This window comes from Poecilia mexicana, unplaced genomic scaffold (genome assembly GCF_051168715.1).
Source record: "Poecilia mexicana isolate PSO_F unplaced genomic scaffold, ASM5116871v1 scaffold_1, whole genome shotgun sequence".
In the NCBI taxonomy this organism is placed as follows: Eukaryota; Metazoa; Chordata; class Actinopteri; order Cyprinodontiformes; family Poeciliidae; genus Poecilia; species Poecilia mexicana.
The window spans coordinates 10,517,274-10,540,907 of NW_028263370.1; the positions used below are offsets into that span (position 1 = coordinate 10,517,274).

General features: G+C 35.5%; 1 protein-coding gene across 2 annotated transcripts in view; it reads right to left on the reverse strand.

Annotated features, from left to right (window-relative positions):
• ctnna2 (catenin (cadherin-associated protein), alpha 2) overlaps positions 1 to 23,634 on the reverse strand; it is a 304,010-nt gene that overhangs the window by 77,501 nt on the left and 202,875 nt on the right. For both annotated transcript variants that reach the window (XM_088004302.1, XM_088004304.1), the window contains exon 9: positions 15,313 to 15,465. In XM_088004302.1, the coding sequence (XP_087860428.1) occupies positions 15,313 to 15,465 (153 nt within the window). The remainder of the gene's footprint in view (positions 1 to 15,312; positions 15,466 to 23,634) is intronic.

Here is a 23,634-nt window from a genome sequence, read left to right on the forward strand (position 1 = left end):
GAAAACTCTGAGATTTCCCTCAAATTGCTTTTTAATGACTTTGTCTCCAAGTTGCCATAGTTAAGAGTATTTGATAGGGAAATGTAAGAGGATGCATGCTTTTACATTTCATTTGAATTACATTTTGCATTCGTCATGCAGGAGTCAGTTTCTTGAGAAAGATCTTTGATTGGATGAAAGGGTTTCTTTTTGTAACCTTGTGGAATAAAACTTGAGGTAGCCTTACACCTACAAACATGTTTCGCCAGAGCCACTAGGGAGGTGAATGCTTGCAGGAAACAATGTTACAGGAAAACAAGAGTTTTAAATCATTTTGTATTTTAAGTAAAATAAATAAATGATCAAAAAAAGCACCAAATTAAATGTGCCTATTGGTAATATACAACTGCCGAGTTAAGCTTGTGTCCGAGACACACGTTTTACTCGGGTGTGTCGTTTCATCGGTACGTGTTAAAATTCAGTTCTGCAGTATCCTCTCGGTTCAAACGCAGCACGTCTCCATATCTGACACCCAAGTATGAACACTCACATGTCCCATTAGATTTTCAAGTTGCTCTAAATTTCCTTCTGGAAGAGCATTTCGGCTGTGAGCAACATGTGACACATTCTCCCCCTGTGGCTCCCCGTAATGCAATAAGATCAACCCAATGAATACATAATGGATCAAATGAACCCAAAATAACACAAGCTTCAGTTGCAGCGTTATATATCCCATTATAAGTGCTCCCAACACACATTGGAGCATGTGTGTAGTCCATGAGCTTTTACAGTTTAACTAAAAGTATGACATGGTCCAATAAACTATGTTTACTATATAAATTCCAGGGTGAGAGAGTTAATGTGGCAAACACTAGGTGGTTTATTCTAATGATGTGAGGGGCTAGCGGGAGGGTAAGAAATGCTTTGTGTGCCTTATGTGGATGTTGCAGTGAATACCCTATTGATACAGATCAAAGATAGCAGGATGAGCATTACCTGCTTCATGAATATGCAAGAGCCAATGTTCCATGTTCATTATGAGTCCATTTAAGAGAGAGCTGCACTGCTGCATTTCCAACTTTTCCAGGGTATTCGCCCAACCTGTGACCTTTTCACAGCAAAGCAGAACTTATCAGCCTTAAGGAAAATGGGAGATGGGAAGGGAGAAATACATAACAAAACAACAAAAAGTGCTGAAGAAAGAGATAAGACTACGCTAGGTCAAAGAAGAAAGGAAATTAAATTAGGTGTATGTCCTGCTTATGTTTGACTGGACTGATGATCCTGTCTTGTTTCTTTTTTTGGCGGGGAAATAGAGCTTTAGCATTTGCAAAAATGTAAGACCAGTATACAAGACTTTTACACATAAAAACACAATATTATTAAGCATGGTGGCTAAAAACAAATATATTGGTTTATGATCCAAGACAAACAACAGGCCACAAACCTCACTGTGCTGCAATTTGGAACAGTTGTTAACTCTTTCCTGCACATGGCACATCATGCAGTGCAGGGAACTTGATGCACTTTCTGTCATGGCTCATGGCTACAGCAGACAATAGTCTCTTTCATGTCATGGCTAAAAAGCACAGAGATTGTGTAAGGAAACACACATTTGTTTTCTCAGTGTTATGCGATGCAGTTTGCAAGACCGGTATCCGAAAACTGACTGTGGTTTTTTTTTTTTAAATCCCTGCACGAAACAGAGCTCATAATTCCGCCTGATAATAAAAGAGTAAAACCATTTGTTTCCTGAGGGGCAGACACTTTGTCTACTTTTAAAACTAGTCTTTAAACTTTCTTTTTGATAAAGTTTATATTTTAAGCCTAAGGTTTTCCTGAGCTACTGCTAAAGGCTTAGACTGCTGCAGAACATATTGATCACTTTTCTTCAGTTTTCTGACTTCTGTTGCTACACTCAATGCATGCTTTATCCCATACATTAGATCTAGATGTTGTATTTGGTTATCTTTGTGTAGAAAGAAACCCTGCTTCATAGCTTTTGTGTTTTTTTATGCATCTCTTTCTTGTCTTCTTAAATCTGATGGCTGCTCATACTAAACATGGTTCTGATGGTTTGTTTCTAATAAAAGGAAATGGTTTCTCTGAATCGTCACCACATGGTTGGTCAAGAGGAAAGTTGCTGTAAATCTAGAGAAACAATGGAATGTATAAATTAAATAACTTTTTTGACAACTGGCATTTCATGCTCACCTGAATTTAACTGCATTGCGTTACACCTGGGATCGGACTGCTTGTGAAAGAATCTGCATATGATTATACAATTTGAAATGGACTAAGGAGCACCTAAGTGGATCAACTCGGATTCTACATCGTTCGACATGCATTGAAATTGTTTTCTCTGGTACTATGTACACAAACTAAGTTGAATCGCACTGAATACATAATCTGCTAGCAGATCTCACCAGAATCCTACTTACTAAAGTTTTAAGGACACAACATCTGCCAATCCCAGTGTCCTTACATTTTGCATAGAACAGGTAGAATAAAAGAGGCAAGGCCCCGCTGTGCAAGCTCAGCATGGCACCATAAGGACAAGGAAAAACATACTTAACCTTAATGAAGCCCCTCCCAACCTGTGGCCTTTAAAAAATCTTTAAACGTCTTTTCAATCATCTAAAAAGAAAGATCCCAATTAGCTATAGTGGTCCTTGCTTAACCAGTGTATTTTTTTGGTGCCAAAATTTTCTCCCTTCCTAAAGCCATAACTCAAATATGACAAGAAAGAATCCCACTCTGTTTTCTTCTAATTATTGAAGAGATGTCAGTTTATGTAACTCTTTCCTTCATCAATCAATTAAAGTGATCAGAGTTCCCTAAATATGTTCTGCTACTGTTTAAGATCGTTTGCCCCTTGCTTTACCAACAAAGATTGGGAAAGCTGCAAGTGGTGGTTCTTTAAAAACTATTAAGTGACACCACGAATAAATATAATTCATATAGGCAAAGTTATAATGTGTGAAATACACATTGTACAGTTACTTTGAATAATTACATTCTCTTAAATGTCTTCCCAGTAGAGGATGCCAGCAACATTTGAGATTTTCCCCCTAAAATGTTTTCTGGACCAATAATCACCAGGCCTACTAGCTCTAACGTTTTATTCATACAGTGACTTGGTATTCTTGTCCATTTACAGTGGTAAAAATCCATAGGTCTAATGTGGAGAGATGATCTATTACTTGTAATGAGAATTGATGGCTTTTCTTCTGCTCCACCAAGCTTTTTTTTTTTCTTTTTTTTTAATATATCTTTTTCTCATTTGTCCAAAATGAAGGTCTCGGTTTTTCCAAATGGATCCCTCTCATATGCACACACTTTAGTGTTGTGCATGGAAAATTACCAAATGAAATGTAATTAATTAGGGTAATTTCCAACTGATTTAACTTCACTGGGACATAAAATCTTACAATAAAGCTTTCGGATTGATAAAAAAAATAAAAAATAAAATAAAAAAACCCTGCCATTTTAGGAACGAGTGCCCTAGAAGAGCACAATCCAGCCATTGCCCTTGGAAAGTAATAAACCTGTATAGGCTATAATCTGGTGTCTTCACCTGCTCATGTCAGGACCTCTTTGAACACAAAGACAGTCACTCCGCATGAAGCTTTGCAAGCCTGTGCTAATGCTGTGTAAACATTACTGCTGCTGTTTGCCACCGATTTAGTACATGTTAATATTACATGAGACAGAAGGGCCCTTTGATGATGTAAGTGAACACTCAAACTAGGGCTTTCCACCTCAGGGAAGGCGAGATGAGGCTGTGTGGAGCAGCTCCTTTGAGACTTTTTTTCCACTTTTGCATTTGCAATCCAACTTGGTAAAAAATGAGCTGTTTATTTTTCATTTTATGCAGAGTAGGACTGTTTTGGTGTCAGAAAAAAAACAAAAAAACAACAAACTAACAGGTTCTCATAATTAAATGCATGAAGTGGACATTAATTGCTTGCAATCGAGAAGACTGTGTCAAAAAAAACACAAAAAAACAAACAAACCCAAATCTTGTGCCCATAAAGGGCACATAAAGGGTACACGGTATTTTTGTTTTTAATGGTGACGACAGAACCATCTACAGAAGAATCTACTCAACCATCAAAAATCAGCTCTGAGGACTCAGATTCTTCCTGTATTTTTCAGAAGTCAGCTGACCTTCTAATGTTGCTGAACCTGGACCTGACCAACTATTGCAACTCCAGATCATTGCAATGCCTCCAGTGGCTGGTACAGTAGACACTGGCATGATGGATGCATCACTTCATCTGTCTCTCTTCTTATCCTGATATGCCCATCACTCTTGAAGAAAGTAAATCTGGACGCAGCAGAAAGTCAGGTCATGTGACTTTCTTACATCACCCTACAGTCTAAGCTTTCGCTCCCTTGCAAATTGTAGCCATTTCTTCTGGTTAGTCTCTCTGATTAGAGGTTTTCTTATAGGCAGTGTATTGTTATGGCTAAGATTATCTCCACCTACTGGTTTTTCAGTGGTTTGTTTGAAAATTTTATTTTGAAAATCAAAAAAATAAATGCATACAGCATAATGCTGAAGTGATAATAGTGTAGTTGAGATCTAATTATTAACCGTTTCTAAAACACCCAATGTTTGTTGTAGTTGTACATAGCAGGCCAGGTATCTAATGTATTTATAATTAAACAAAGGCATTTGCTTCCTTTGCTCCAAAAGTGCTACTATGATAAAATAACAAAACAAAACTTTTCCGAGGTGTTCTATTTTACATAATTTATATATCAACAGTGTATCTGCTCATTGTCCCTCAATATTCCAGCATCAAACTAATACTACTGCTGGAATCTCATAGTTTTATAAGGATGTAAAACTAATTTCTCTACCTATGGCTCACCACTCTATCAGGTTCTTTTGTTTCTTTGACTTTGACCACACACCAGATTTTATACAAGAGCAATCATGGTGATGCACACTGCAGTAAAAAAACAAAAAATCTTGCACGCACTCGGTGCACACAATCATCAATAAAGCAGAGTAAAGATGAGCAGTTGAGCGAATGAGGATATCGGTTTCAGGAGAGAGAACAGACTCTTGATGAGCCATTAACCTGCTGTTGGTAAGGTAAGATGGCTGTGGGACGTGGTTTAATGTACCCTTTTTATAAAGAAGATGTTGAATTGATAAGTCACAAAAAAGAGTTACGACCCTGGTTTGACATATTAGCAATGCCGATGGTGAGGAAGTTGAGCAAGAAATTAGAAAAGAAGTCAATATGCCCAATCTATAAGAGAATCACTGCTACATTTGGAGACAATCTATAAAACTAATAATATTGATCTTGGCATGCGTCTTTGGCAGGAATGCTCCAATTTCAGAAAATCATTTGAAATCTTGCCAAAAACACTCACCTGCTTTTATCAGAAAATAAAGAAACAAAGAGAACAAACTGTAATTGAGAATGGAGGTCTCTCCTGGAAAGCGGGCTAAATGATTTCTCCTGTTAATGTCCATTTTGTCAGTGAGTGATTTCATTTTTCTGCTTTCAGGCTGGACATTCTCAGAATTGATTTTGATCTTTCTCTTCAAAAATATCCATCAACAACTACAAAGAGTCAATTTTTATTCTGGAATAAGCTGCCCAAGAGTCCCATGTGGTCTCCTCACCATCAATTACGGCGGTTTGATGGATGACAAAATTTAATAGACAAAGGGAGGCTACGGAAGCTCTGCTAACAACTGTAACGGAGATTAGATAAAATTGTATATCTTCTCTGTTTACACATGTATCTTGGACTTCGATGGTATTGCGAGGTTGTATGCAGACATCAAATAAGGGACTCAGTGATCTGTATTTATATTGACATACATGGGTGTGTTTTAGCATTTCTCACTTTGTGAAGTCCAACAAAATAGTATGTTGTGAGGACCCACTGCTCCTTGTCGGGCCCAAAATCCCATAAGAAGAAGTTCTGTTTTCAAGTTAGTGGTTAGGAATAAAGTCTGCAGTGTTAGTACGTTTATCGTTCCCTTACTCCAAATCAGAGTCTCCGTTTTTCTCCTGCTCAATTTTGTGGTCCGTTCTGTTCTTTAAATAATCCTTTTCACTATTCTCCTGCTGACCTTGTCTTTGTATTTGGGTCCTCAACAAGACTAGAACGTGACACCGTGATACTATGATTAAAATTAACCTCAACTATAGAGCTATTATTTAATGTTACCTGCTTTTGGAGCAGAAAACAGGAACAGACTATGTGAGGTGACATTTGACTTGTTTTATCCTGTGATACAACATTGCAGTGTTGTCGAATGTGTTGCTCTTTCAACCAATATTTTTGCACCAAGTCATACTATGGCAGAATTAGAAACGTGACTGTAACACTTTATTTGAAGGGGGGTGAATAAGACTGTCATGACACTTTCATAAACATGACATAACACCTGTCAGGAACATGAATAAGCCTTCATGAATATTTATGACTGTTGTCATAAAGCGTCATTCGGTAAATTATGACACTTTTAATACAAAGTTGACATTATTCAAAATGTCTTTGTTATGACAACTTGACATTAACCAAGAAATCATTACTGTTTAAACTTTACCTTTAATAACATAAAGTTACCTCATTTTAAAGTGCAATCAGTAATACTTTTATAACAAATTTATATCAGTAACAACAGTCATAAATATTCATGAAGGCTTATTCATGTGCATGACAGGTGTTATGTCATGTTAATGAAAGTGTCATGACAGTCTTATTCACCCCCCTTCAAATAAAGTGTTACCAAAGTGACTTTCTTAGATATATTTACACTTATTTTACTTTTTTTACTTTTAGAAAAAAAAAGGAAAAACAATTAGCTTTGTCTTGTATGACTAAGATAAAAATAATCAAAACATTCCACTAAAGTGCTTTGTTTATCTTTTCCTGAAAAGAAAAAACGACTAAAAGAGAAAAAGGGTGAATGATTCGGCTGTAGAAAGACATTATAGGACATCTAAAGTGATATGACTAAGCCCCACTGGGCATATGACTAAATTAAGGATTTATGCTGTGCTATATATCATATTACTGAAGGAGGTCTTTCTTTAAGACCTCCTTTAGTAATGGAACCATGAACCATGATGCTATGCCAAGTCTTGCTCCTCTGTTGCTTTCTCTTTTGTCACACTTAATCTCATGTAATCCACTTAGTGTCATAAGTGGAAAACATGACAGGAATACCACCACTCTGTGTCATAGCGCCCTCACAAAAGCCACAGCAGCTCTTAGTGGGGACGTTGAGGTTGTTGTGTCAGGGAAAAAGCTTATCTTCATGGCAATTTGCTTGGGCAAGATTTTGTGAAATGTGTCATACAGACATTACCACCTATTCATGTATTCTAAGACAGATATCAGATCCATGCATCGACTCCTTGCCGCCTGCAGGAGAGGCCCGGGGGCAATCTTTGGTGAATGCAAAGTTAATGCCAATGTAATTTCCATTTGTTTTCTGCTGTTGCTATTTTAGGAACAGTGGAGATGTAACACAAAGACTATAAATGTCAGCCTAACAATGAAAGATAGGCTGATTCCATCTAAGGGTGTGGCAGTAATTCTTCACAGGGAAGAAGACAAATGTCCTCTCACACGTGTGTTCTAAGAGTCATAAGTATTTAGTTTTGAGTACTGGGTAGAAAAAAATATACACTGACATAGAGCACAGTGAGATTAGTCCATCAACTAAAACATCCAGAGCTAACGATGCTAAAGTTTCTCTAAGGCATGCTTGCTTATTGTGCAGAGCAAGTAGCATTTCACAGAATTTTGGTGGTATATTAACGCAAACACTTTTTTATCAGACAGAACTACATTAAAGTTCTAATGGTTTTAATCAAATGGGTTAAATCCTGGCATACAAACTTGATCTCATTTTGGACAATTTGCTCCAATCTGATGGACATGAGTGGGAGGTTTTCTCTTGTATTTAGGGCAATTTGCTTTGTGATTCCAATGTGCAAAAAACAAGCAAATAAAATTTGCCAAATCTATTTTTCTAAGTTGCTTTAAAAAAAAGGAATTCTAAGACCATCAAAGATGTTGCTAAACATTTTGTTTTTGTTCCAATATGTATCTTCTCATCTTTTGAGATCTATGCTGTGCACACCACATCTGTATTTGTATAAAATATGTTAGGATGTAAAAGCACTTCCCCTCTCTGTGAAGAGTTCAAAACATTTTCACATTTGATTATCTGAGTGCAACTTCAAAAAGAATACAGAATTGAAATAATAGCAAATGTACAACATTTATGTTAGTTTTCCTCTCGGAGGAAACACTAAGATACTGGGGCTTAGTGGCTACACCACAGAAGACCACATGGACGACTCATACAAGATTATCCTTTGGATTTCCAGAGGGACCTTCCAACTGATTAAGGAGCTTGTTTTGGTCTGCGGCAGTATTGATCAGATTACTGTACATCAAGGCTAGATCATGTTAGGACCACCCATACTGCACAACAGTAGGTAAGCAGTGCTCAAGGGAAATAAATCATAGCTATCACTATGGATGGATTTTTACCAAGTGAAATTCTTTCCGCATCTCTTGCATGACTGCAGTGCATAATGTAACGTAATTAATAATGACAAAAAGGGTACATAAAAAAGATCATTTTACTTTAGAAAATCAAAGTGAAATGTATGGATTGTTTATATCAAATATTTAAAAAAAAAAAACATCTCTTCACTGTCAGTTGATTTGTTAGAATATTTTCTCCTTGGATACCAGAGTGATTACCTTCCTAAATATGCAGGCACTGTATAAATGCAGGAGCTTTGTAAACATGTTCTTGATTAACTGAGGCAGTGTGCTTTGCATACTTCATCTGATTTCTATGTTCTGCATTAAAAATGTGTCCCAATTCTTGCCGAGTTAAAAGTCCCTGAATATGTTCAAGATGTAATCTGACAAATGAAAACTTTCCTGCTGAAATCAAAGCACTCTGTAAAACACCCCCTAAGGCCTTTTTGTCTCATGTTTTCCTGTCACCTTCTGCTTACTGAACATACCAGGCTTCACATTTTCGTAAAATTATTAAGTATACGATCCAATATAGCACACAATGCAACACAGACAAAAATCAATAAGTTGTCATCTTTCAGACTTGCGTTACCTTTTCCATGTTTCCGTTATAACCATTCTCTGATCTGTGTGCTGAGTTCCCACAAATGTAAAATAAAACCTTTGTCATCTTTGTCAATCACGAAGGGATCCAGGCACAGAGGTCTTGTTGAAGTGAAGCAGGCTTAATCCAAAGTAGCCGACTTACAAGAAAACAGGAACGACACAGGGGAATCAGACCACATGAAGCAAGGAGGGACATGACAGAGACTGAAGTAAATAATCAAAATACAAACTCAGATGAAACCCAAAATGCCCCAGGACCATAACAATCTCAGCTTTTTTCAATAAACATCGAAACACATATACAACTTTTCACAAGGATGTCTCTTTACATTTTTTTTTTCTCTCATCATAGTGATGGGTCTCTAATGGACTAAAATGACAGCATGCTATAATAACAAACAGCTAATGGACACGTTAGATGTCTGGCTTTCAAATGTGATGAACACAAAAGTGGTGGAAAAGGGAAAAGAATCTGGAAATGAAAACAGAAATAAACAACAGGAAAATATTCAGAGATACAGTGTAAAGTTTTAGTAAGGTGAATAGTTGGTGACTCTATTCCTTTATAGTACCACCAAATTAAACAATACAACAACTGAAAAAATTATTTAGAGCCCACCTAAATTACTAAATTTAATTAAATACTTTCATGAATAATCTTAACTCTATTTTCTCTGGGAATGACAGTCAAAAGTCTAATCTCCTTTTTGGTATGTACTGACCGTAACTGTCAACTCCTTCTGAATAAAAACTTTTTTTTTTTTGTTCCAAACAAAGTGTCAAACTTTTAAAGCATGCAAAAGTGACAAAAAACTGACTTCAAATAAAAAAGACAAATAACTGAATACATTTAAAGCTATACTTTGATAAGATTAAGAACTATAAACAAACAAAATCAAGACATGGTTTGATTGACTGCATACTGATGTCACATTTAATCAAATACTTTGCAGTGGGTTTGTGTAGTTGTCATGCAAGCTTTACAAGTTTCCTTGCTTTAACACACCTTGACAAAATTGAAATCTTCCCAACAGGCTCTAGGAAAATGTAGAAATGTGTTGAAAATGTGTATCCATCTGAACGGCGTGTTGGGTAAGGAACACATAAACGTTGCAGGACATTAACCACCATCAGTCTGGAGTTAGGGAACACTGTCCAGGTGGTTGAAGTACACTACAAAAGTCATTCACAGACTTCTTTTACTGCTGCAGTTTGTCTCACATCTCCGAGCCCTCAAGGCCAACACAGTATTTGTTGTATTCAACTTTCTATTGATTATGCATGAGCATAATCACATCGCCTAGTTTTACCTGATATCCAAAGTAAGGTCACTATTGTAAAGAAATTAATGACATTTCACATATAAAGCAATAAGACGCATTTAGAGAATAACATAACTGTAAAACTGTTGCTTTAATGTATAATACAGTAAACCACAGTACAACTGGGTTAATCATAATCAGAACAGAGTAAGACAATGTCAAAGACGGCAGGGAAAGGGCATAGACACCATCAGAGGAAATGTCCCCACTTTAAGCAGAATGCGTTGCACATGTGAACTCCAGTCAAAAAAATAAAAAAGAAAAAAAAGAAAAAAGAAAAACATGATTATGGTATAAAACCATTGACTAAATATTTTAGAGACATGCCTGATGTCCTCCAAATACTCACATAGAGTCAAGGTCAGAGAAGTTTTTTAGCCTGACATTAGAATAGTGATGGAGCGTAACGTCCTTTAGACGTCCAAGAATCGCTGGCACAAATGTATTATGGTTGCAGTGGCAATAAAAAAGAAGCCTTGGTAACTTTAAAAGATTAGACATTCATCCCATCCCCACTGCTGTGGGCAGCACTAATTTAATGATGAGCTCAGTTTCCAGTGGCAATGAAAGAGGCAGGTAAAATGATAAATGACAATTATTACCATGTGTAGGACGATGATGAACGAGAAAGGAAAGCTGTGACAAAATATATCAAATACATGCATGAAGATATGCAGTTAACTGACATCAACAGTGGGTTGTCGTGTTGCTTCATAAACTCCTGTAGGAACACTGCAAAAAATTAAAGTGATTGCACTTTGCTTTTTGTTTTTTTACTTATGTTAACTTTGTCATAAAAATAGCCATGACAGCAAAATATCTGCATGGAATTAAATTAAAACGTTAAGGATTTTTAAAAGTCTTTGTCACGTCACCAAAAAGACATCTTGTTGACAAGTAATAAAAAAAAAACAAAAAACAATTGCATGTATTAACACATTTAACATGAAAGATTTCTGGTGTATTCACTGACAATGCATCACAGGTTGAGATGGCAGCACAACTTTATGAAGTTAATGCTTTTAAAACTAAACGCATCGATTTTCTGATTGCATGTAATTGTTGATATTTGTAAACGGTGCCGCTCTTGAAAAAGAGATTTTAGATCTCAACAAGGTTTTTTATCTGGTAAAATAAAGGTTATTATACTTGTTAATTGATGAACAACCACAAAGGTGGAAGCATCATGCTGGGGAGATACTTTTCATTAGTAGGGTAAGGGAAGCTAATCAAATCTGATAGGCAGACACTTGGAGCCATTTACATAGAAATACTGGAAGGGAGTTTTAAAGAGTTGAGACTATGGGGTGAGTTCATCCTCACGAATCCGGGGCAGGGCTGGAAATTTTAATGTTCATAGAAAAGATTCATACAATCAGAATGAGCTTAAGCTACTTTACAAACAAGCTATTTTACAGCAATAAAAGTCTCTATCTGTCTATGTAGTGAGTTAATTTTAACCTTCAAAGGTCGCAGTGTAAGGAATAAGAAAAAAAAGAAAACATGTAAAAGCATTGCCAAATGAGACGGGAGTAAACTGAAATCTAGCAGGTATGATGAAAGACAACTCCTTGGTGTCATTGATTATGTCCCAACGTCAAGCTAATGGCTCCCTGATATCAGAAAGATGACTGCAGACACATCGATTGGGATGTTAATTACTGTAATAAACTAAAAGACTGCGATGGTGTCTGCTATGATGACTATATCTATGACTGAACAAAAAATGACGACGGAATAATGATGACAGGGAAAGTGATATTGACAAACCCATGGCACAGCCTGAAGCATTTCATCAACTTAGCCTGCAAACATATAAAAATTATTCATGGTAACCTGATCAGTAGTTTTACATGCCTATTCTGAGGCAGAGGAAATTTTTGTTTTGATTTTCATTTCTGTATGTCTGTGATTTCTATTATGCTGAAATGATGACTGTGAATCATCAAAGTTTGAATACATTTGCATAGCTTGTTTTGAAGCTTTGACCTTTAATGGATAGGGTGCCTATAATTTGCCTTTGGCAGATACAACATATAATTACGAGGAATACAAATTGCATTGTACACAACAGACTTTTAAATAAAAAGCTACACCAAACTAATTCTTACAACCTTTTTACACCACATCTATCTGAAAATAAGATCACTCATTCAGCATCAATATATTTTAGTTTCGTCACCGAGTATTGTAACCCTTTAATCTTCAATCTGTTTGATATGTTCCTTTATAAGAGTCAAATTTTTTTAATTGCTGAGAGCAATTATTGTTCAAGATTAGTTACAATTAAATGCACCAAATCTGAATGTCTACAAGTAAATATGATCTGCAGATCAGAGTTAAGATCAGAACTTTACTGAGAAAAGATCCTGCAATTAAAAAAAACAAAAAAAATCAAAACACATATATGTATGCTTAGCAGTCAGCTTTACTTGGACAAATTCATATTACTCTGTTGGTAACTGTCATGTCTTTTCAATAATTTGTTATTGGCTTATACATTTTAACCCTAAAATCCTTTATTGAACTGCTTTATGTGGTATACAAATAAACTTGACTAAACATATATTGTTCAACTGTAACAACAAAGAATCAGCATTACTGGTTTTGACTCGGTTTAGTCTTCAAAAGGAATAAAAATGTACAAATGTCATTAAAAAACAAACAAAAAAACATAACTAACTAGAAAACCAGCATGATCCAAATACTTCCTATTTGAGGACTTCATCAGTAGATTTTGTTGTTAACCCATTTTAGTGTTAGAACTGTCCAATAATTAAAATGCCTTTAAAGATCAATTTTCCTCCCATTTCTTTTTTTTCTTTTTTTATGTTCAGTTTCAAAGAAATTGTGTGGGATACTAAAACAAATTATTTTCTTCAATCATTTTTCAGCCTGAGATTATGCAACTGAAATAAAAAATAATAAAATAATAAAAAATAAATAACTAATAATAGCAATACTTTTTATTATTAAAAAATGTAGTAAAAAATAATAGTAAAATTTACAAAATTTTACTATTATTTTAGTGGCCATCACGGTATTCCCAAGGGGAAGCCATTTAGTTAGAAAACAAATAACGGATGTGGATTGGATTTTTTATAACAATCTTTGCTTAAAACTGGTTGTGGTTGTTATACAGTAGACAAGGGGATATTGCTGATGTAACTATTTTTTTTTATTATGTGTTAAAAGAGTCTTAAAACTTTGAATGTTTAGTCAGAACATAGCTACACTTCTCATTAGAAATTGTCTTGATGGTAGAACACATTACTGCCTTCATCAAATGTTTGTAGATGTTCAGCACAAAAATACTGAACTGACTGAAATGAAATGACTACATTACCTTTGCTCCCTGAATCGGTAGAAAACAACAGTACTGTAACTTGGCTTTAATGTAGGTTTTGCCCTTACAGGCTTTTTATTGTGAGGCTTGCCATTAAGAAGTGTTCACTTCATTACATTAAATCAACGTCTTGGAAAAACCAAAGAAAATGTTCCATCTTTTTGTACTTTATCAGAAAACAAAGTACCTCACATGTCCTTGGGCCAAAGAGAGCTTTAATATTGTGAAATTCAAAGAACCAACTCAGATCGTAGAAACAATCTCATCAGCAGACAGGCCATGATGACCCAAAGAGCAAATCATTACTCTCTCAGCTGATGCCGCAGGAAGCAGGAATCCTGCCATTGTGTTAAAAAAGGTTGTAATAAAGATTTCAATTACCATTTTGCATTGTAGCATAACGTTAACATTAAAAATGAACAGAATCTGTAACCAAGTGGATGATAAAAAGATGAACGGAAAAGGACTGCAGCACTGTTATCGGACCATTAGTAGCACCAATGAGTACTAACTCTGTGAAGCTATCTACCTTTTTATCCAGCAAGGAATCTTAATTATCATACTAGAAAGCTGGGTCACTGGTTTTTGAACAATACAGTAAAATCACCCTTCAGCGTCACTCACCATCCTGATGAGTGACCTGAACTGTTTAAGTATCGGAATGTTACAAAATGTTTATTATTTGGGTAAAATTAATTCTTTCAAAACAATATAACTACCTTTCTGACCTGTATTCTGTTTATTGTCAGAGTGATATATAACAATGTTTAATCCTGATCAATGTGCATGACGGGTATCTGCAGAGTCGCGTGGCAAGATTAGCAAACGTATCAACAGAAGAAGATGACAGCAAGATGAGCTATATCTTTTCATTCAGGTGAAAATTCAGTTTTAATGAGTTCCCCAAAACAATAAATGCAACCTTTACGGAAGAATAACTTTCCATTGGCTAATATTTATTCCATCAAAATGCAGGTCTATGGCATATTGATGTTTCATATAATATTGCAATGATAATAAATTTGTCATATTGTTTTTTTTACTATATTAAATTTAAAATGAAAACATTTTACATAATTTCTTTCTTTTTTTTGTTCAACTAAAAAAAAGATGAAAGAATAATCTAACAAGCTGAATGAGACAAAAGCTGAACCAAAAAAAATATGTCTTGTGGCATTGCTGACATTCTGTTGAAAATTCCTTACAAATTTCATATGAAAGCCTTTTATATTCCCTTCAAATACCAAAAGTGAGTTCATGAGCATAAAATTGTGTAAAAAATGTATTTTTGTACCATGTTTCCAAGGTGATTTTTGCAAAAGTGGAATCCTACCTTTAAAACCTTATTGTGAGACAGTTCTATGAATATCAACATTTAAAAAACAAACAAACATGCATTTAAGTAACACACATGTGGTGAGTGGGTAAGACTGAATGTTTATACTGAGAAACACTTTTAACCAAGCTAAATGAAAAAGGGTTTTGTGTCAAAAAGTTTAATTCATAACTGACCTCCACCAACTTGTTGGCATGTTCACGGAACACCTGGGCGTACTCCTTGACCTCCTTCTCATTCCCACTCTTAGCCGCTTCGATGAGCACCAGAAGGGGAACATTGGTCTCCAGGAAAGAGTCTGAGATGTGGTCCATCACTGCCTTCCTCAGCTGCAACAAAGAGACAGAAAAGGAAACGAGAGAGAACAGTCCACATTAGTGCATTAAATTTGGATCCAAGGATGTCTTACTTACTGTAAAGAATTTGATGTAGTAATAATGGGTAGAATGGAGAAAGAAGTAAAGGGCATTGCAGAAGGGAAGTGTGTGAAAAAGGACATTTGTCAAAAGGAAAAGATGTGAAATGCTTTAAGGTGAAATTTTTCCCATAAAGACTTTTACGGTGGCAGACATTGTGATTTACATTCTTTGTTTATTGAATAATTTTGAAACAAACTGGCCAGGGACTGCTTGCTTTATTAGATGGTAAATGATCCTTGGTCTCAGTAGATGGGATATCTGATGAAATGCCACAGTAGCAATGCAGAAACCACGACTGAAAAAGGGAGTTTTTCATACGAGACCACCTCAAACTAAGTAAGAAAAATAATTCCTACAGATTTCACACCTTTATTTTCTGATTACACTCTTCAGAAGCTTACTTATACATTGCTTTACTATAAATTGAAACACTTCGATCTATAGTCTACTATTAATGGAAACATTTCAAACATAGTAATAATTCTAACGCGGATGCTACTTGCCATTGGTGCCCGTAATTACACTAGTTCACACCAGTGTAGGCTCTTCTTTCAACTGCCTATTTTTTTTAAGTGGTTTATTATTGGATTATCTGATATTAAACAAAAGTAATGTCCAACAAACACAAATACAGTAGAGTGGTCTCACATTCAGATTATATCTAAGCAACTTGTCTTCTCCTTCCTGTCTGTTTTTGTTCTCCAGTTTTTACACGATGATATCAAGAAGGAACAGGTTTAATTAAAAGGAAGCTTAGCAGAGTTAATTGACTTTAGTCTCCTTTTTATATGCAGACATTTCTGAGACCAGATTTTGAATTAAGAATTCAAGAAAGACAAAGAGAGCTCATATTTCAGTATGAGTACTATATATATATATATATATATATATATATATATATATATATATATATATATATATATATATATATATATATAACATACAGACAGACACACAGACAACAATAAAGATGTCACATGCCAACTTTCAGTCACCTCTAAATCACAAGCATCCATTACAAGCTTAAGCTCAGTTGACATCCCACACACATCAGTGGCAGAATCTGTGTTTACAGGGTCTGTGTAATTCAATCATAAATGCTACGATACATATAAACTAGTGATAATGTGGAGAATAGAATTATTAATATCATACCAGATTTGTGCCCCGTCTAGATACAATTCAGAAAACCGGTGGGATTTTCCAATTTTTTTTTTGGTATTAACTACTAAAAGCGGGGTTGACATGTTTACAAATACACTAAATCCACTGCTCAGCTTTTTAACATGAGCAACATGAACAGTGTTGCAGTTATAAGACGCTTTTTTTGTGTGTGTTTTACATAAATACACACATAAGCTCCTCCTTTGCTAATCCATTGTGCGACAAGTAAAACCAATAAAAAGAGAGGAGCCTACAAGTTATGCAAATATCGCAAGACACCATATGAATTGCCCTCTCACTGGGTTCAAAACCTGGAAAATCTGACATCAGAGTTTAAAGAGAACACATGACAGAGTAACGCCAGGCTGAAGATGCTCCCAAAACAAATGTCACTCGTTATTTATGCAAACAGATGAAAACAGCAGAAGGATAAGACGAGACAGATGTGGGAAAAAAACAAAAAACAAAAAAAACACATGAAAGACAGCACCATTGTTGTTTCTAGCACAGTTAATGTTTTCAGCAGGTGCAAAGAGAACCTCCACATAATTGTTTGTAATTATCTTCAGATATCTAAGCCACACACATTCACCACAAACTGAGGTTTTAGAAATCTCCAGGCTAGAAATTGCTTATAAAAATCTCAGTTTTGTCATCTGTTTGCAAGCAGACAGGAGCTACAAAAGTAACAGAAAATTTCTACTTTTGCAAACGCCTAGGTCTTTTAAGATAATTGTAAGTATGCTATGTGTAGTCAAGTGAAATGAGGGGTGGGATAAATGAGCCAATTTATCAGTCACCAGTGCACCACATGTTAATTCAAAACTGAATGTCCTTATATGTTCTGTTAGCAGAACATGCTAACAGAAATACTTTGCCATCTTGAACTTTTTGAAAAATTAATTGCAGCCCACAATTTTCGTAGCAAAATTAAAAGAACAGATTGCATTTTGCACGTATGTGCAAATGTCTACGTAGGTAGACATTGCAAGTACACGTTAAAGAAGTGATAAAATGACACCAGTCGCTGCATGGTCATGAATACCCAAAAGTAAAACAGATTCTAATCAGGGATTTGAGTGGAGGGATGATACAGACAAGTGATTTCCCGAGTTGGAGTCTCTCCTGCAGCATCAGCATTCTAATGCCCACACACCACTCCCACAGAAATCCATCTTCAATATTTCAGATCTCACCTCCCTCAAAACTCCCTCCCACTGTCTGTCCTCTAACACTCCCTCTGTATTTCACTAACACTTAAAGGAAATAGAACTGGAATTCCAATATATAGCACAGGCTCTGCTCATTATAGGTTTGTGGGGAAGCTATTTGTCTCCATCGTCGAGCAGTGCCACAACAGCTCAAGCTTTTACAGTTGTGCCTTTTGTTTCGTAGAAACATTTTGACAGAGAAATTTTGCAGGTGACGGTAATAAAATATGGCATAATGATCAAACAACAAACAGGGAAGTGCTTTAAAAATGCCCCATTCACGTGCCATTAAATATAATGGCAAAGCTATTAACTCGGTCAAAACCTTGTAATATGTTAGTCTACAATTTACAAAAAAAAAAAAAAAAACTCATTTTACACAGTCAAAATGGAAAATTACAACTGTTCTGACAAGTGGATTTTCACAAAAGAGCCATAATCTCACAAAGAATATTTTAAAGTTCAATACATTTAAAAACTCTTTTCTACTTAGACCTTTCTGCCTAAATAAGCAATCCAGCTCTGTAATATCTCTTTGGGAGAAGAATATTCTTCTAGACAGACTTAAATGTGTCACCAACTTCTGTGTAGGGTGTTTAATATAACTACATTTGTCAGAAGCATATGTCAGCGATGGAGCCGTTGACATTCATTTATGTTTTTGGTATGGTGACCAAAAAACAATACGTATCCGTATTGCAAAGCCTCGGTTCAGCTTCTATGCCTGTCTCTTATTAAACCTTTTTTTTCCCCATGTCATGAATTAAGTAATTTATTTCCATTATTTAGCTCTAAAATATCATGTATGAATACTTAAAATCAACTAAAACGTCCTCTGCATTGCAAGCATATTCAGGCTGACTGAACATTTTGAAATTCTTTTCATTGCAACGACAAACCTAAAATTACATTTTGAATTCGCTCAGAAGTTTAAGAGGACAGCAGAGAACAAGCAGCACCGTGAAAACCATGGAACAGCTGAAAGGTCAGAGAGAAAGTTGTGGGTGATTTTACAACAAGGTTAGATTATAAAACAAGCTCTGAAAAAACTCACCAAACACTTAAATTGTATCTTTACATGATGAAAAAACCATATGGCGCAACTGTAAATTGGCAATGAAAGCATTAATCAAATAAAGCAAATAGAAGGCCCCTGGTGGCTATGGTGGAGCTGCAGGGATCGGCAGTTCAGGCAGGAGACTGGACAAGTCATGCACCCCATAAATCTGGCTTTTATGGTAGAAGAAAGTCATTGCCAAAAACCAAATCAAGTCAAATTGCAAAAAATATATGTGGGGCACAGTAATAAAATGGAGGAATAATCTTTCAAAAGATATCTAAATTGAACTTTTTCGGGTATGTGCAAAAGAGAATCTGGGAAGGAAAAACTGCACTTCACCTTGAAATTCTTTTTGTTAATACATCAAGACAACATTTCACACATGGCATTGGCATCATAACATAGGGACAGCTTTATTCAGCAGCGACAAGAAACCTGGTGGAGCAAATTACACCACAATTCTGAAAGGAGATTAGTTGAAGGCTCCAAAAGACTTCTAGCTGGACAACGACGCTTAACATTCAGCCAGGCCTACAATTCTTGTTTTTAGATAAAAGCATTTTTATGGTTTAAAATGGCCTATTCAATGTTCAAACAGTTATTTACCCAACTCAGGGACTGTGGTATCTGGAAGACACAAATATTTTCAATCTAATCTGACCGAGTCTGAACTGTAGACATACCCCAATACACAAAAGTACTGACTCTGGGAGGCAGACCACATACAGTATGGACATGATGTAAATATATTTTAATTTTTGTGTGTGTGTGTGTGTTTGTCTATCACATACTAGTAAATTCCCCTATAGTGAAGTTTGTGGTTATGTCATTACAAAATATTTAAAAAAAAAAAAATTCTAAGGATATCAACACTTTTGCAAGACAATGTTTGGATACCACTGCGATGAAATTTGTAAATATTGGTCTACACTTTGTTTTCTGATAGATGCGGAAGTGTATTGCAAGTTCAGCGAAGCTGGAGATGTATTTTGAGGGCCCTGTGGTAGCATGTCAGCGAACAAATTATCTGGAAAAGAAGTGTAGAGCCAATCTGGTTTCTGCAATGTTCTGTGATCATTAATTAATATGGAACGTCTGCCTGTAATTTAGGTTGTGTCTGACTGATCAACTGGCCTACCCTTAATGACCACAAACATAAGCAAACGTGTATGCTTGAACTTATCATTGCTGTCTGCAACATTAATATTCATATTCTGAAAACATACTCATGAGTTTCTCATGACTTCATTAGAACAGCATTACCCTTAATAAATGTTTTAGTCTGTATATATATATATATATATATATATATATATATATATATATATATATATATATATATATAATAAACAAGTAACACTAAATAAATGTTCTAGTATCATTGCTAAAATTAGTACTATCAATAGATGTACCGTGAAAAATTAAATAATGAAATAATGTACCATCAGACAAAAAAATAACGTCTGGCTGCTTCTGAATTTTTCTAAAGAAAGTCTTATTTTAAACAAAACTCGATGGAGGGGAATATGTGCAGGTCCTGTATGTAATCTTCAAAGATAAGATTAGCATTCATTTTCCACATGTGGCTTTCAATGGGAGAATTGTTTGTATTTTGTAGGAACCTGCTCTCTCATGAAAGTGGAAGCCTGGAGGAGACTGTTGCCAACATCCACTATGATCAGCGTGACTCAAAAACAAAGAAATGCATTTGTGTTCAAAGGATTCTAAGAAATGTAGCCTGAATTATCATGAGTATACGCATGGATTCAGACATTATAGCATCTCGACTTGTTTGGAGTTTGGCAGAGCTCTTCCAAATGCAAAAAGAAAGGATCTGAGTTTGCAAGAAAACACCGTGGTGGATTTTTTGATGTTTACTGTCGCACTTCAGCTTCTGTTAGGTTTCACTTGAGATTCAGAACACTTTGCGGTGGGTACTCTGGGGTCAGCTTGGGAAAGTTTCTTATTAAAATGTCAAGAGCAATCACAATATAAGTGGCTGGACTCATGGCTGAGGGGAAGCAGCCTGTGCAAATCAAAAATTAAGTAATAGCTCTCATATATGATATTTATCAAGAAGCAAAGGACAATGTGTGAAAGGAAAAAGGCAAGGGGAACGGCGGAAAGAGGAACCGAGTGACCATGAACAGAAAAAAATACCTGGTAAAACTCATCCCAGCGCCTTCATTTGAAGGGAGCATGACAGTAAAGAGAACTCCAGCATCATTTCAATGTTTTTCTAAAAGAATCTTTGAATATGGTGTAAAAAGTTTTAAAAAATTCAGTCTGTAGAAAAAGATTAACAGGCTGATATTCCTCACTAATGTGCAGGCAGATTTTAATGATTCTAAAAGTGAAAGATTCCAAAAGAATATATGCCTAAAGCAGAATATTTAGAATGATAATTATATAAGTTATCAGTTTCATGGTAAATTGGATGTTTGCTCTATAGAAGGTGTTTTGAGGAGGGTTTCAAAAGACTAATCATTAACCCCATTTAGTCACAGAAATTGTAACTACACTAGCTTGTCTCTTGGATTGGACTACATGAGAGAGGTTTAGCTTGAGCTGTCGTTGGGACCCAATCTCGTAGCTATCACAATTTTTCCAGCTTCTTACATATCAGCTCTGAGCACAAAATGTCCACTCCCTGTCTAATATACGCGACTGACTCACAGCCAGTGTTGTTTCACGTTTCAGTGGTCATAACGTTACGCCTAGTTGGTGTGTAAACACCGGTAGATACAAATGATGCAGTTGTAGGTGCTTTTAGAAAAAAAAAAAAAGAAAGAAAGCAAGTGATAATGATAGAATTTGAACTACGTGAGAAAAGAACAGCATTCTCAAAATTCATTCTCGTACTTTCTAAATGAGTTTAATGCCTTAATCAAAGCACCGTGATTTCAAAAAATAGGACTGTTTTATTTAGCAAAAAATAATAAAAAATACACATCCAACAGAAAATAAGTTAACCTTGAGCAAAACTTTGTTGAAAAGAGGAGAAATGATTTCTACCACAAAGAAGTCTCTGACAGGCCTGGGCTCTCAGAGCGAGTCTATCAGTGTGGTATCCTTTGAATAAAAGCAAATAAATAATTTATGTCCTTGCAAAAATAATTTCGCTCCAAAATATGTAATCTGCATAAGAGTATGCTTAAATAGGAAAATATCAGACAGTGTAACTTTGTTGCAGCACCAACCAATATTAAAATAGTTTATTAAAGGTTCTGTTTCGGTTTAGTTTTTTGAAATTATCTTCTAAAGAAAGCGTCAAATTTTTATAAGCTGCAAAACCGGTTTGTTAAAAAAGGACTGGAGAAAACAAAATATGAAAGTGTGTAGATTTAGTCATGAAACAGTTCCAGCTCAGAAGATTTGGGACAGCTGTTTCTCCTTAACAGCAAACCCTCAACAATTAAAAAACAGCTGCACTAATCAACAAACTAATGGCAGAAAGCAAAATGATTCCAGGATCTTTAAGCAGAAAGAGAGGAAGTGACAGAGAGACTAAAATAACATATGGGCCAGAATTTGTGAGGCAGATACGCCATAGGGAATCCAGGAATCAGCCATCAGTCAGAACACAGCCCAAAGAGATCACTTGACAGATATATTCATTACAGACAAGATGACAGGGGGTACAACACATGGCTCATTTCAGAGAGCTTTGTTGGACTGGAGTTTGAATGAATACTAATTAAAGGCAAAAAACACATTTAAATATTGCCACTATTGCTATACAACAGAGTCCTGCTATATATCTTCCTTCTGTCCTTCTTGTATATCCACATTTGGCTATCAAGTCCATAGTCAAGCCTTTTTTTTTTTTTTACTTGTATAAAATATGGCATCGTCTTTCTGATAGCAGTATTGTTGCTTGCAGGCATAATAAAACCCATCAATGTTCAATGCATGTATTTTTTTATGGGGTTTCAGAGGGCTGTCACTGAGTTAGAGCCGGGTAACATCATGTAGTCCATTACTGAGCTTACACAGAGAAACACAATGATGTGAGTGCACAATCCCTCCTATAGTCAATTTGGAATAACTAATTAAACTGACATGCATATCTCTGGACTGTGATAGCAAACTAAAGCACCTGGAGGAAACCAATGCATTCAAATAAGGGAAGCTATATACTGAGGTCTGACTAGGGTAATAACTAAGAATTTAGGATATATGTAGAAGTTCAATGTTTCATGACACATCATTAAAAAAATACAGTTAAAATAGCTTTTGGCCTCAAAAGCTACTTGAGACAAAAATAAATTATCACTTTATCTTGGAAGTTTTTCCATTTCTTTGGTTGATGGAGATAGATTGCTTTTGGAGATAAAATTAAGAAATCCAGAGCTTTGCAGACATCTGCTATTTAAATTCCTGTAGCCAAAATCTTATAATTTAAATGAGACCAGATCGTTGGATCTGTTTTGTAAAGCTACATTAAGACAGTTCAAAATATTTAAAACTCAATGTCCATATCTTAGAAATACCTACCTTGTCTTATCATGTATTATTTAGGTAGTGTGTTCGTTCAAGTCCATTGTCTTAAAAAAATGCATTTTATGTTTATCATATTCAGTAACATGTTTAAAAACCTTATTGCCAGTTTCTTTCTGTGTGGTTATTTTTTAGCCATTAATG